The 14,528-nt window shown below is 40.2% G+C and overlaps 1 protein-coding gene across 4 annotated transcripts in view; it reads right to left on the bottom strand.

Moving 5' to 3' along the window:
- Nucleotides 1-1,182: 1,182 nt before the first annotated feature.
- Nucleotides 1,183-14,528, bottom strand: part of CNTN4 (contactin 4) — an 870,265-nt gene continuing 856,919 nt past the window's right edge. For all 4 annotated transcript variants that reach the window (XM_046652823.1, XM_046652828.1, XM_046652821.1 and 1 more), the window contains 4 exons: nt 14,201-14,387; nt 13,657-13,769; nt 6,361-6,529; nt 1,183-3,769 (listed from right to left, as the gene is read on the bottom strand). In XM_046652823.1, coding sequence (XP_046508779.1) covers nt 3,669-3,769; nt 6,361-6,529; nt 13,657-13,769; nt 14,201-14,387 — 570 coding nt within the window. In that variant the 3' untranslated portion in view covers nt 1,183-3,668. The remainder of the gene's footprint in view (nt 3,770-6,360; nt 6,530-13,656; nt 13,770-14,200; nt 14,388-14,528) is intronic.

Below are 14,528 nucleotides of genomic sequence, written 5' to 3' on the forward strand. Positions count from 1 at the left end.
ATAACTCAATCATTCTATCTTAAGATAAAAGCTTACGGAAGCTCCCACCTTATAGGCTGGAAGAATTATGAGCTCACCTGAGAAATTAAACTTATCACCCATGTCTTCTGCCTCCATGGAAAGATGTTGTTTTGAACATAGGGTGTGTGAGCTCTATAAAAACTCAGGTACACTGAGAGAATCCAATTATCTGGAAAAATAGAATTTCCTTTTATACAGTTAAATCACAGATAGATTACACACAGAAAAAGAGGGTAAGAGTGAGCACTTGAAAAGGTTAAATAAGTAAGGCAAATAAGCCCTTTTCCAGTGCCCTTCCTTCAGAGTCACTATGCAAAAATCTGAAGCAGTACTAAATTCCATCTGAGTGTATTAACTGGGACTAGGGCCTGGGGAAGTCCCCTTGGATGGCTAAGCATGGAAAGTGTGTTGCTTAGACCGTCCCCGTATCTATTATCCCACCTTCTGGAAACATCATCTCAATTTTCTTTTAAGAAACTGTCCCTCTCCCATGAGTGCAGGATTGGCGTGATCAAGGTGCTCTGGCTGTGTGACACAAATTATACTGATCAGATTCTTCTAGGAATTTAGATATTGAACAAAGTGGCATTAAAATTGGAAACAGAGCTGATTCATCCCCTCAACAGCACCCTGAAAAGACTTTCCAAAGTTCCCACAGTGTGGATCCTCAGAGTGGCCTGGTTCTGATTCTCACCAAGGCTTGGCCATTTAGTGTTTCCTTGGCTCATGTGGTCTAATCTGTGTCCTTCCTTTTTGTCCGCTCAAGTTAGCAGAGTTGTTTCTGTTGCTCGCAACCAGTGAACGCAACCTGCAACAACCATGGAAGCCAACAAATCAGACACTTTTGGGTGAAGGTGCCTCTGAGGCACTTTCTAAAATACTTTCAGCTCAGTCAGACTCAGCTAGGGTCTCATTTACCAGATCATGAAGCTGAGAGATTAAAGGACTTTTCCAAGGCATAAAATTAGAAGCCAGGCCTTCTAACGTTTTCCATGACCTCACAGAAGCAGTGACACAGTCTTCCCTGGTTGGTTCACTATGGCACACAGGCAGGCAACTGATGCAAAATGCTACTTCAAAGACCCCTTCAATCAATTAATCAATGATTATTTATTGCAAGGCACTGTGCTAGGCACTATGAAGAGTACATGGAAGATAAGACCGAAGTCCCTGCCCTCAAGGAGCTTACAATCTAGTTGGGAAGACAAGGCATACATACAAGGAAAATTCAGTAACAATACAGGAGTTAAGTTAAAATGCAAGATAACAGTACAAGAGATTTCCAAAAGTCGTACCTGATTAATTACTAAATGAGTGGTACCGACAGGGCTTGCAGCTAATTCAGAGGCAGAACATCACAAAGGACTGGGTGTGGGAAGGCTTCACAGACGAGCTGGGGCTGGAGCCACCCTAGGACAGTTAGGATTTGGGTGAGAAAGAAGAGTGAGGAGGGTATTTCAGGGAGGGGCAGCCATGTGACCAAAAGGCACAGAGGTGAGACCAAAAGCAAGCAGTGTTCAGGGGCCAGTGAGGGCTCAGTATGGCTGGGTACAAAGTTGAGTTATTAGATTAAGAAGGGCCTTAAATGCTCAGGTTTACATTTTATCCTTTTAGCAGCACGGGTGGGGAAACCTTCAAACAAAAGATATCCTTAGGTTAAGTGTACAAAAGATTTAGCTAATCAAGAGAAAATATTCACGTTTGATCTTCAGGACATTTATTTGTGGATTTCAACCCTCTCTACTTCCAAAGAGGATTTGAAATGGTGTATTCAGGGCTATCAGTTCCAAAGGAATAGCTCAGGGGCATCTAGCTTTGGATCCTGGCCAGAGACTTTTGAGTCCCTCTATGATCTCAAATTACAACTAGCACAAGGGTGAGCTAACAAATTCCCTGACAGGCAGGCAGGAAAAATGCTCCCAAAAGACAAGTATCTTTACAAATGACAGAATATTTATTAACAATACCTTTAAAAAAAGATTACATATGCTGGATCACTGGTAAATATCATTTACACTGGGGTTGGGAACTACCTGGGGTGTCATTTCTTTTTCATTCATTTTATTATTTTGTTGATTTTTTTGCGTGTGATTTTAAATTTTGTTTTAACATAGATGTAACCATATCAAACTAAGAAAGGAACACAGCTTGAAATACTGACAATATTTTTTCTGGTTACCACTCTAGTTTTTACACACGTGGAATCCTGATTATGACTTTATTGGATAAATATAGCTAGAAGGTTGAAATTTAACTTATATTATTTGTAAGCGAAAACGACAAATTACAGGCAAATTTGAGCTCTCTCAGAAAGAAGAAAAGGTGGTAGCGTGTTTACATGTGAAAATTGTTATAGAAAATTTCTTTGCCTTTTATATGCACTGTTCCACTAGTGTCAACTTACAAAACCTCCCCCATTATAACAAATAGTTCTTTTCATAAGAATACGGTTTTGTTGATATTGTCATTTTCCAATGTGTGGTTTTAAGACTTAGAAGGTAAAGCTTATAAAGCAACTAGGCTACTATTGCAAAACAGGAGAATCATCAAGATACCATACAATTTTCCTAAAGATCTTTTATAGAATCATGAAAAAATTCTTTGCAGCAACTATTTGCTGAAATAGGAGAAATCTGCCAAACTCCGTACATGATTTTGATTCAAAAGAAGGGCTCTATTATTAAAGAGATACACATATTATATATAAAGAAATTATGAATCCATCAACAGAGAATTACCTTTTTTAAAAATGTACATTCAAAACAGATACATTTAAAGATAGTAAAATTATCTTTTATCCTTTGAAAGACTGGGTTGAGTATAGTAACTTTTGCTCTATGTTACTACAGGATATTTAACTTCAAATTTAATGTCTAAGATAATGCTACTACAAAGACGATGCTAACTTAGTGGTGTGAAAAGAAAGTCTTACCGTACACCGCTAAATTCAGGGATGGGAGTATTGCACAAGGTACCTCTTGGGCAGTGAGTTTAGGTTTTGAGATTGCAGCCATTCCTGAAACCATCTCAAGTTGGGTCAAACAAAATTGACAACAGGTTGGGAAACAAAGTGTACGTGTCAAAAGGACTTGATGCAATGCGTTAACCATCTGAAGAGTCATTTACAGACAGCAGCCTTGAGTTACAGACCAAGCCTTCAGCTGCTCTGCACTAGATCCTTGTAAAACTGTACAAGTCATTTGCAATTTATTTACCAAGATGAGTTTCAAATTCTGTCTCTAAAGGAAATATTTTCAAATAATAATTGTATGATCGTGTTGCCCATAGCATTTTACAGCAGAGGAAAAAAATTAATATCTACATTTCATGTTAACTTTAAAAAATTCTATAAAACACTAAATATATAATAAAAAATATGCATATAAGGACATATGTAAACTGCTTTGGTAACATCATATTACAGATGTCTTCAGTGCATTGCAGAGTTTCCAAAGAAACTTCAGACAAAGCTAGATTTGCTTTGAGGAAGTACTGTATAATGCCATTCCTAAAGAAGCAAAAAACATTTTTTTTTTCCAGTAATAAGATGTACTTGAACAACAATATTACTTAGTACTGGGTGTCTCCAAAACAACTAGCTAAATGTTGCTTATATTATAAACAGTAAGTCCTTTAGATGACTTTCGTCATAAACTGGACCTAGCTGTGAGGGAGATCACGATGGTGCTGATGGCTGACAGCGTGCATGCATTTGAAGTGGAAGGCCCGGCTCCTCTTGCATAGGCATCTGCAAAGAGAAAATAAATTCACTCAACATCGCCTCACCCTGGAAAGCAAGGCCACAGGGCTTTTGGAAACAGCAGAACTGGCTGGATTCTACTGGAAATGACCATTTCCTAACCACTTTTTTTTTTTAAAAGATTTTATTTTTTTCCTTTTTCTCCCCAAAGCCCCCCGGTATATAGTTGTACATTCTTCGTTGTGGGTCCTTCTAGTTGTGGCATGTGGGATGCTGCCTCAGTGTGGTTTCATGAGCAGTGCCATATTCGCGCCCAGGATTCGAACCAATGAAACACTGGGACACCTGCAGCAGAGCACGCGAACTGAACCACTCGGCCACGGGGCCAGCCCCTTCCTAACGACTTTTTAATGTCAGTTTCATGACTTCCTAGCTATGAATGTGGGAGTAGGCTATGGGACATCTCTGGACCTCCATTTAAGCATTTGTAGAATGAGGATGTCCACATCTAACACAAGAAGAATCTTCAATATTACTGGTAATGTTATTAAAATATGATGTATCAATGATGCACCCAAATAAAAATTGCTACTCCCTTTTGAACTCTACCTTTGTGCTGGGCACCGAGCAGTATGACACAATTCTCACAAAAACCCTAAGAATATCTGGTATTGTTGCTATACCATTTCCCAGATGAGGAAATTGGGGCCTAGGGAAGTAAGAGAACTTGTCCGAGTTCGCCTAGCTAGTAAACAGCTGAATTGGGATCTGATCCCATGTCTGTTTATGTACACCCCCAGACCCCCCAAAATAATCTCAATCCTTTAAAAACTTTCTCTTATAGGTCTTACATTTTTCATACTAAGAGGTTAGCAACTGTCATTTGAGGTTTCTTCAAGATTGTCAGATCTTTGACCAAAAAAATGGAAAAATCTCTTGAGGAAAAGATCATGTTTTGCTCAAAGTTACATCCTTGTTATCTGCTAGTTATACCAAGATAATTGCTTAAACTTTGTTTTTCTAAGCAATTAAACCAAGAATCTCAGTCACCCTAAAAAAAAAATTATAATCCTTGCAATGATAAGAAAGTGTGAAGTGAGATTTTAACAAAGTGAGATAAACTAACCTCAAAACAAACCCCAATCTTGTTTTGTTTTTGTGGCCTTGAGATTAGTTCCACATCTCACCATAAATCTGGTTCCCTTTCAACAGAAGTTAGAGCCCTTGGTTTAACGAGGTGTAGAATTCGATTCTCCCCAGTTTCTTATAAGACAAAAATGCTGTTAGTCTTTGTATGCAAAAAAGGTGTAATAAATAGAAACTTCATCTGGAAACTGGCAAACTACTCCTGAGTTCAGAGCATAGCTTGCTGCAGCCTTGGTTTTCCCATCTGAAGTCCTGTTCTGTTCGTTAATATTAACAAATGCTTATTCAGAAGAAGGGTGAAAGGACCAATGAACATTTTCTCTTCTGATTTGAGGCATCCGAATGTTATAGACGCAACTAAAACTGCTTAGTGGATGCTTTATTCTAACTTGACATCAGCAAGACACACTAACCTCTTTCCTCATCTGAAAAATAATGCGATGGACACTTGGCAGAGGGGCTGAAACTCAGGACTCTGCAGTAAGGATTTTGCCCATGATTTGTAATATCATCTCTCCACTGAGGGCTTGAAAATTTATATCTCCAGTCTTCACTGAATCGCTTATCTCCAGACTGTTAAATCCAAAGGCCAATGAAAATTGACACTTAGATATCTAACTACAATTTTTTTTTATCGTGGTAAAATATACATAACATAAAGGTTACCATTTAAATTAAAGTGTGCAATTCAGTGGCTCCAATTTTGTACAACCAGTACCATTATCTAGTTCCAGAACTTTTTCATCACCCTAAATGGAAAGTCAGTAACCATCAAACAACAATTCGCACCACCAGCCAGTCACTAATCTGATTTCTGTTTATGGATTTGGCTATTCTGTTTTTTTTTCCTTCAAATAAATGAAGTCACACAACAATGACAAAAAAAAAAATGTGCTGAGATATTTGCAAACATAGGATTTGAAAAGTAGGAATGAATATATTTGCTCAAAAAAGAATACTCTCAAAACTATTCAACAATCTTTAAAAACAAATAATCTTGACTATATATAGACATATGCATTTATGTACATATGTTACACACACACATTCAAAATAAATAGTGTCAAGTTCAAAATACTTTTAGCCAAAGACATTGAATTACATCGTTTCACTAGAGACAAATTGCCAAAGCACTTTAAAGTACTCTTTTGCTTGTTCCTCCTGACTGAGGCATGCTTTTAACTTGCTAAGCTGTAATTTGGGGGTTATTGTAGACGCCAACCACATGGGGCCACATGGAAAAACCTGTGTGACCGATTTGGGGCTGCTTTAATCTAATTTTTGATTGGAACAGATTAAACTGGCCAACTGTCTTTTGCATGAAATGCCTGTGATCAGCAAACACCAGTTGTCTGAGGAAGGGGGTGGTATGGTCCATTTTTATTAGAAGTCTTTCTTTGTGGGCTTAATTTCATTGAAGCTCTGACTCATTGCGAAGGCTTATAAGATAAGTTAGGCAGGGAGAAGGGAGAGGGAAAAAAAGGCATTCTTACTTGATATCTTTGGAATTCGAATTTGTTCACTGCTGCTGCCGTCTCCTCCATCACTGAATGGCTTAATTTCTATTATATAATCTTCATCAAAAGGCAAAGAAAGCTCCACCGATGTTTTATTTGTTTCAATGACAGATGTGCTGCTTTGTCTGTTCCATCTGTACAAGACCTGCCAACACAGAAAGAACAGGTGTCACCTGCTGTCCTCACAAAGGCCCCAGAGATGGAGCCTTCCTTTGTTTCCACCTCTGGGCACGAGTGAAATGCAGGGCCACCAAGGTTGTCAGGCTGCCCACATGCATTTGGGAGGCTCATTTATAGCAAGGGCCATGTCTGCAGCTGCCATTTCATCATGAGGAAAGAGTTTAAAGGATACTGCAGCATGGGGCTGGGGGGTAGCATGAGTCTACCAACACGCTGTGTGGCCTCACATAACCTCTGGAAGGCTCAGCTAGCACACCTGAAAAAATTAATACCTCTTTGAGGATGTATAGAGCTCAGTTACACATGAGGGGCTTTGGCATCAGAATAGACTTGGCCACTGTGTGACCATGGTCCACTTACCTCACCTCTCTGAGCCTCATTTCTCTCATCTGTAAATGGGGATAATAATACCCACCTTTCTGGGGTGTTCTCAAGATTGCACAAGGACTGAATATAGGGAAAGGCCTGGCTCTAAAGGAAGCATGTAAGAAATAGTATCTACGAGAGCTCAAAGGGAACAAGAGATGGAAGCATACTTGGCAAAAGTTAGAAGCACAGGGCAGGATAAGCTACTATTATCGTGGATCCTTTGGAGAGAGGGCATTCCAGCACGGGGAGAGGATCTTTGAAAGGCAAGGGCAATAACTCCCTTTTTCCTACCACTGGGAATCCCTTTTGAGCTACATACAAAATAGGGGATGTTATGTGGAAATCGCAGTCACTCTAGAAGTGTCTGCAGCTTTAGCAGTCCCCTCACGCACTTTTGTTTCCCTTCTTGGCCGCCACTGGCTCTGAGTCTGGGTTAGAGGCTCATTTGATGAGGTGGCCAACTAGGTCTCGTGAAAACACATTCACCTGCCTGGTAGTGCCTATGCTGATCATCATCAACTCCAATGAGGAACAAAATATAAAAGCCTGGAAAAGTGCATCCACCTTTCTGGATACAACAATAATTGTGATGATAACTATCCCACAAATACTCTCTGATGTTTGCTATGAGCTAGGCATTTTATCGACATCACCATGTTTAATCATCACAGCAATCCGAGAAGACAGGTATTAATCCTTTCTACAGATGAGGAAACTAAGGCTCAGAGATGTCACAGAGCCGGTAAGTGGCAGGATGAGGATTCCTAAACCTGTACTCTTAAACCTCTATAACCCACCAGCTCCAGTTTCCCCTGACAATAGGAAAGATAGGGTTGGGTGACATCAGTGGTTCTCAGTCCTGGCTGTGTGTTAGAAGGACTTAGGAGCTTGTGAAAATACTACTGCTGTAGTCCAGTGGTTCTCAACAAGGCTGGGAGGGGTAGAGGAGCAATTTTGCCCCCCAGGGAGCATTTAGCAATGTCCACAGACACTTTTGGTTATTACAACAGGAGCTACTGGCATAGTAGCTAGAGCCAAGGATGTCACAATGCAGAGGACAGGCCCCACAACAGAGAATTATCCAGCTTGAAGAGGCAGCAGTGAGGAGGCTGAGAAACCGGTCTGCAGCCCCCCTGCGTCAGACTCTGTAGAGGCAGGGTCCAGGCTATGCGACTGTTTAAAACCAGATCTTCAGGTGATGTTAATGTGGGCTGGGGATCATGGGTTAGATCAGGCATTCTCAAAGCTGAGCATGCATCAGAAGCCCCTGGAGGGCTTGTTAAAACAGCTTGCTGGCCCCCACCCAGAGTTTCTGATTTGGTATGTCTGGGCTGGGACTTGAAAATCTGCATTTCTAACAGGTTCCCAGATAATGCCATTGCAGCTGGTCCAGGGACTACACTTGGAGAACTACAAGATTAGTTCCTCCTTCCCTAAGGCCCACTATAAATCTGATCTGCTGAGGTTAGAGACAGAAGGTCACTCTTCTATTGCAAGAAAAACCAAACACAAGTGAAATTCATAAAATTCCCTTAAAATGGTTTAGATCCCATTTGTTCCCTGGCATTTCATCACCTTAATTTATGTCTCTCTAATACAAGGTGGAAAACACAATTTCCTTAAGGTGGAAAGATTCATAAGCATTCCCCCTTCCTTTTTTGGAGCATCAGTTGTATCAAACTCAGCATCCCCTCACTAACGATCAGGCTCAAATAAATCCTCAGGCACATTCAGGAGTGAGTGTCAAAGCATCTCATCACAGCCCTTCAGGAACATGGGCTGGCTGATGGGATGCAAGGGCACATCTGGCTTTGAGGAATAAATTGCTTCTTTGATTTACCTCTGGTCCTTGCCAGAGTGCAGAGAATTCAACTAGTTTCAAATATAAATCCAAAAGAAACACTTCCACAAAAAAGCAGCCCTTTTATCAGCACTGCTTATCAGTCTTGTAATATTACCGACTGCAGTGGAACCTAAATAAAGGCCTATAAAACCTTTATTTACACCAAACACTCGTTCAGCTGACTGACTTGAAGGCTGAGCTTGCATTTCATACAACCCAGGATAGAAGACAAGGAGAAAGAATGGGTTCATGGGCATGACGATAATGGCATCAAACACTGTTGAACCCTTACTAGGTGTTTAAACACTGTATTTTCTAAATGCTAACATGGATTACCTCTTGAGGTAGGCACTCTTGTTATTTTGATTGCAAAGATGAGGAATCTGAGACTGTAGAAGTTAAGCAATTTGCCCAGGGGCCAGCAAGTTGTGGACCGAGCATTCAAACCTAGGCAGTCTGGGTCCACAGGCCGTATTCTTGACTAATATTGGATGGCCATACCTGTGTGCTTATGGGCAAGTTCCTTCCCCTCTCTGATCTATGTCTTCATAAATGCAAAATAAGGGGGTTAGACAGGAGAAAACTGATGGCCCATGGGTCATATTTGGCCTGCATATGTTAACTGCTTGGTCCTTATGGTGTTTACTTTTTTTTGAGTTACATGTCACCAATTAAAAATGAAGGAATTATAGGTGAAAAAGTTTGAGTTCTACTGAAAAACTGGAAGATGTGGCCATGCTGGTCTACATTCCTTTCTGGCAGCAATTGGCTGGAGAAGCCACTGCCTATTCTGGACAGTCACAAATTCTGCAGTCTGTCACAGTCTCCAACACTGTCTATTGTGTCCATGTGCCCACCTCAGGACATTTGCACATCCTGTTTGCTGTGCTTGGAACACTCTTTCCCAGAGAACTGCCTATCTCACTCCCTCCTTTCTGTCAAAGCCCAACTGAAATGTCACCTCTTGTAAGAGGCTTTCCCTGGCCTTTGTATAAAATAATGTCTCTCCTGTCTTTTCCACGGAACTGTCTACTCCCCTCACTATGAGTTATTTTTCTTGGTAGTACTTTATTACTACTTGATATATTTGTTTATTGCTGGTAGACAGAATAGCTGAGTGGCTAAAAGGTGGGACTCTGGATCCATACTGCCTGATTCAGATCCCAGGTCTTCAATACACTAGTTACGTTGATAATACTATATCATATGCTTGAATGTTCCTAAGAGAATAGATCTTAAATATTCTCACCATAAAAAAGAAATGGTGATTATGTGATGGGATGGAGGTGTTAGCTAAGGCCATGGTGGTAATCATTTTGTAATATGTAAATGTATCAAATCAACGAATCGTGCACCTTAAACTTGTATACAATGTTATATGTCAATTATATCTCATAAAGCTGGGACAAAATAGACTAGTTATGTGAGGTAGGCAAGTTACTAAACTCTGTGCCATGAGTTCTTCATCTATAAAATTGGGGCTAATAACTGTACCTACTTCATGGGCTATTACAAAGTTAAAATAAATTACAACAGTGCTTGGCACATATATTTACAATATTTGTTGAAAGGACCGAGTCAACTTAACCCATTTATGTAACCTGCCTGGCTTGGTAGGCAGTTTGGCTTGTGATACTAAAACTGTATGTTCTCTTGTTAGCTTGAGTGTCACAAAGTAGCTTAAGGATTTGTGCTGACAGAATATTCTGGGTCTCAAACTTCCTAAAGTCAACTTCTTATTAAGACTGTTTACCTAAGCAGAAATCCCATGAACTTAGACAATTTAGGTAAAAATGCAAAAATAAATGCACACACACAAATCATATGCGTAATTAAAAAAATTATACATCTCCAAACATTTACATGGTATACATAGCAATTCAGTATCTAGAGCCAGTTACAGTGAGATTCCTTGGGATCTAACTGGGGCTGTGGGGACTCTGGCTCCTCCAATCCCAGCCCTAAAGAGAAGGGTTCTTGAGTCGGAAATCAAGAAGAATTCAGAAAGAGCCCTTTCCTACCATCTGGTCTAACCTTGTTCCTCCTTCTCTTTTCTCTACCGTCACACATGTAGTTTCTGCAGCATTTCACACACTTGACACCCATCCATCACTGATGCTTCCTTAGATACAAAATTCCCAACTTGGAGGTGCCACTATATTTTTCATAATAATCTAGATCTACAGGATACAGTGAACCAACATGAAAAACCATACTTGGAAAAAATGTCTAAATCCATGGCTTAAATAGATTATATCATCTGATCTGCTGCTCTGATATGGAAAGATTCCAAGCTCTCTGCTTATCATTTGTTCCAATGTTTTATTCCTGTTCTATGGAAATAAAAATTTCCCCCCATCCTATGCCAGGCCCAGCAGGTCTTTTCTGGGAGGTGAATGCCCCAAGTTTGTCTTGCCCTGCTTTATTCCACCACACCCTGCCTGATTCTATGCTGCTCAAGTAAATCTCCGAGAGGTCTGCCAAAGTGTCTGTTGTGGTAAAAAATATAAGAAGGGCCTTCTTGGAAAGGTGTGACCAAGACAAGCTCATATGAGAGTTTCTGAATGCGGACAGGAGTACAAAGAAATGGCAACTAAATAATACTTGTTCCTCAATTTTTTTCCTAAAACATGCCTATAATCTTTTGAACCCAGTTCACTGAAGCAAACTTCAGCTTGCATACAGATCTCTGCCTCTGTGAAAGCTGTGGGCACTCCAAGTCACTCAACTCAACAGGCTTCGGTTTTCGCATCCGTAAAATGAAGGGCTTTGCCTAGATGATCTCTAGGATCTCTTGCTGAGCTAACATTTTGCCTGGCTGCCTGAAACAGTTTAGGTAGCTCCCTGCCCTTCGATTTTATTTCAGCACCAGCTTGAACATGAGCTTAAAATCTAGTTAAAGCTTCTCTCACGAAACTCGTGCCCCTTCTCAGGGACTCTTAAAGCTTTCTGCACTTTTATTGTGCTTTTTTAATCTGTTCTAGTGGGTGAAACTGCAAGCTGGGAGGGACAATTTCTCGGTTTTTTCACTGTCTCTCTTGGTTTGGTTAAGTCAATTTGGGCCACATCACATCTGCATTTCTTTCCTGTGGTGATTAAGGTCCTGTCATGTTAGCCTGGGATAGAACTGCAAAGTTGCAAATGTCTGTCTTTGCTCTTGCCTTCTTTCTTTTCCTCATTTTAGTGGACTCCTCCCTCTTTCATCTTCCAGTCTCTCTTGTCCTGTATAAAACTGATCAGATAAACTGACATTATTTCACACTAAGAGGCTAACGATTTAGGAGTTCAGGAAATGAGACCTCCTTTCTAGGACAACCAGACTGAATGTATGCTTGGCTGGAGAAATCAGGGTGAAATTCAGCCACTGTTCTCTTGAGGTCCACAGTATGGGGATTCACAATAAGGCATCAGCCAATTACAATTACCCAAGAGGATGGAAGGTTTAAAGGCCATTTAAAAAATATGGCCAACAGAGAGAGCTCTGGCCATCAGGGAAGGCTTCTAAGCTCAGAACTGAAAGATGAGTGGCTGGTTAAGAATGTGGAAGTAAGGGGTACAGTCCCAAGGAGATGGAACAGAGATGCAAAGGCTCAGAGGAAAATGAAGATACTAGAAAATAAAATTTCTCCTTTAATAAAAGAAAAATGCAGTCCCAGAGATATTAAGTGATCTACCTAAAGTCACATAGCCAATAGAGGACCAAAACATAGGTCTCCCGTTTCTTTATGTTATCCAGTCATTCGCCACATAATGACGTTTAAGTCAACAATGGACTGCTTATACGAGGGTGGTTCCATCAGACTGTTGCCATGTAGCCTAGATGTGCAGTAGGCTAGACACTCTAGGTGTGTGTAAGTATACTCTATAGTGTTTATACAATGACGATATCACCTGACGACGCATTTCTCAGAATGTATCCCCCATCACTAAGCAATGCATGACTGTATACTTTAAGACCCTTCCAGAAGAGGTTGCCTTTAAAAAAGGACTCAGTGAAAGGTCTGCAAATTAGTTTTTAGGGAATGTTTCTCTGCTGGCAGAATACAAGTCACTATGCCATTCAGGTGAAGGAAAAACAGTCCATGAAAAGGAAGGTTTTCCGAATCCTTCTCTAATCACATCGCCCAAGGCTTTACTAATGACTATGTCAACTCCCAATTCCAGCTCTGGCTTTACCAACTACTTCCCAACGGTCCATGTTCTTTAACTAGTGCTTGACAGCACTGCCAATCTGCTACTCTCAACATCGCTGTGCAAAAACGTCACAGCCCATGGGCTTAAGTCAGCCTGCAGACCACCTTCATTTGACCTGCACTGATTGCCTCAAACGTCGTTTAAAAGTAAAAAACCCCAAGATATTTATAACCCATTTTAACTGGGGCACCAAGGCTACATACATTTTCATTTCTAGCTCTTTAAAGTCTGGCTAACATTTATAGAATCAGGCAAAGGAATTTTCTAAAAAATCTCTGCTTCTTTTTCTATATACGCATCTCCCTAACAATAGGAATATGAACAAAAATGATTAACCGTTAGTAATACTGAGAAGTTGTTGATTAAAAGAATACAACCAAGACAAGAACAAAACAAAACCGACAGTAGACACGTTAAAAATGTGGTTCTTCAGGATTTTTCAGAGTCCCCACCACAGGGTCTAACCATATCAGATTGACTCTGTCTGAACCCAAAGTTTAGGCAATTCTCTAAATCCTGGCCCATTGCCAGGGACCATTTATAAAACTCAGACCAGACCACTTTGAGGACAGAGATTCCTAAAGAGGCTGTGAGAGTATCATCAGAGAAAAGGAGAACACGGTTCATATGATTCATTGGAAGAGACTGTCCCCATTAACAGCATTTGCAAAAAAGAAATTACCCACTTTGTATCCTTTTACTTCCGACTCATTATCCAGGGCCTTCACTTGATCCCAATTCAGGATAATTTTGGAGTCCGATGAATTCCATATGATGTTTCCGGGGGGTTGACTTGGTGCTATAAAAAAATTAAGATATACGAAGTCACAGATTATTAAGTCTCAATGGATTCTGAGGAATATCTCCTTACTACAATTCGAGAGTAGAGGCAATTTAATGGACTATTGCACTAATATGTGTCTTCAAGGTCACTAAAATATGACGAGATACAGCACTGCAAATGGAAAAAGATTCAGTTGGTCGCCTAACATTTATAGCTAAAAGAAGTAGCCTTTCCCAGTAAGGAGAAAAACATTTATCTTTCTGTCCTCTGGAGCAATGAATTTTGTATGGTATTCAGAAAGCTTCAGTTAAAATGCTAAGGTAAATTTGAATCCACATAATGATACCAATTAGTATGCAAATGATCATTGGGAGGTGGGGATGCGGAATGAACTTGGGATATGTTTAATGAATCCCTAAAATATTTTTGAGCAAGGTTGTTCTTACGTGGCTTTCTGGTTGTCACGTTGACCGTTGCACTGGAGGGGCCTGTCCCAGCAGTATTATACGCCTTGACAGCTAAATGATATAGTGCACTGCCTTTTAAGTTGGTGATTTTTGTTGATGTCTGATTTCCGATTGTTCGTATTTTTCTGGCATTTTCTTCCTTGTCATCATGTCTCCAGTATTTAACCTGAGAAAATAAAAAGGAAGACCTCGAAAATCATAACTATTGGGGATATTTCCAATGTCATCAGGTAATTTTTTTAAATACAGATTCTTATGATTGAGTTAATTTTCTATTCTAATTCACAAGCAGAGCTTTCAGAACCAA

This window comes from Equus quagga, chromosome 1 (assembly GCF_021613505.1).
Source record: "Equus quagga isolate Etosha38 chromosome 1, UCLA_HA_Equagga_1.0, whole genome shotgun sequence".
NCBI lineage: Eukaryota > Metazoa > Chordata > Mammalia > Perissodactyla > Equidae > Equus > Equus quagga.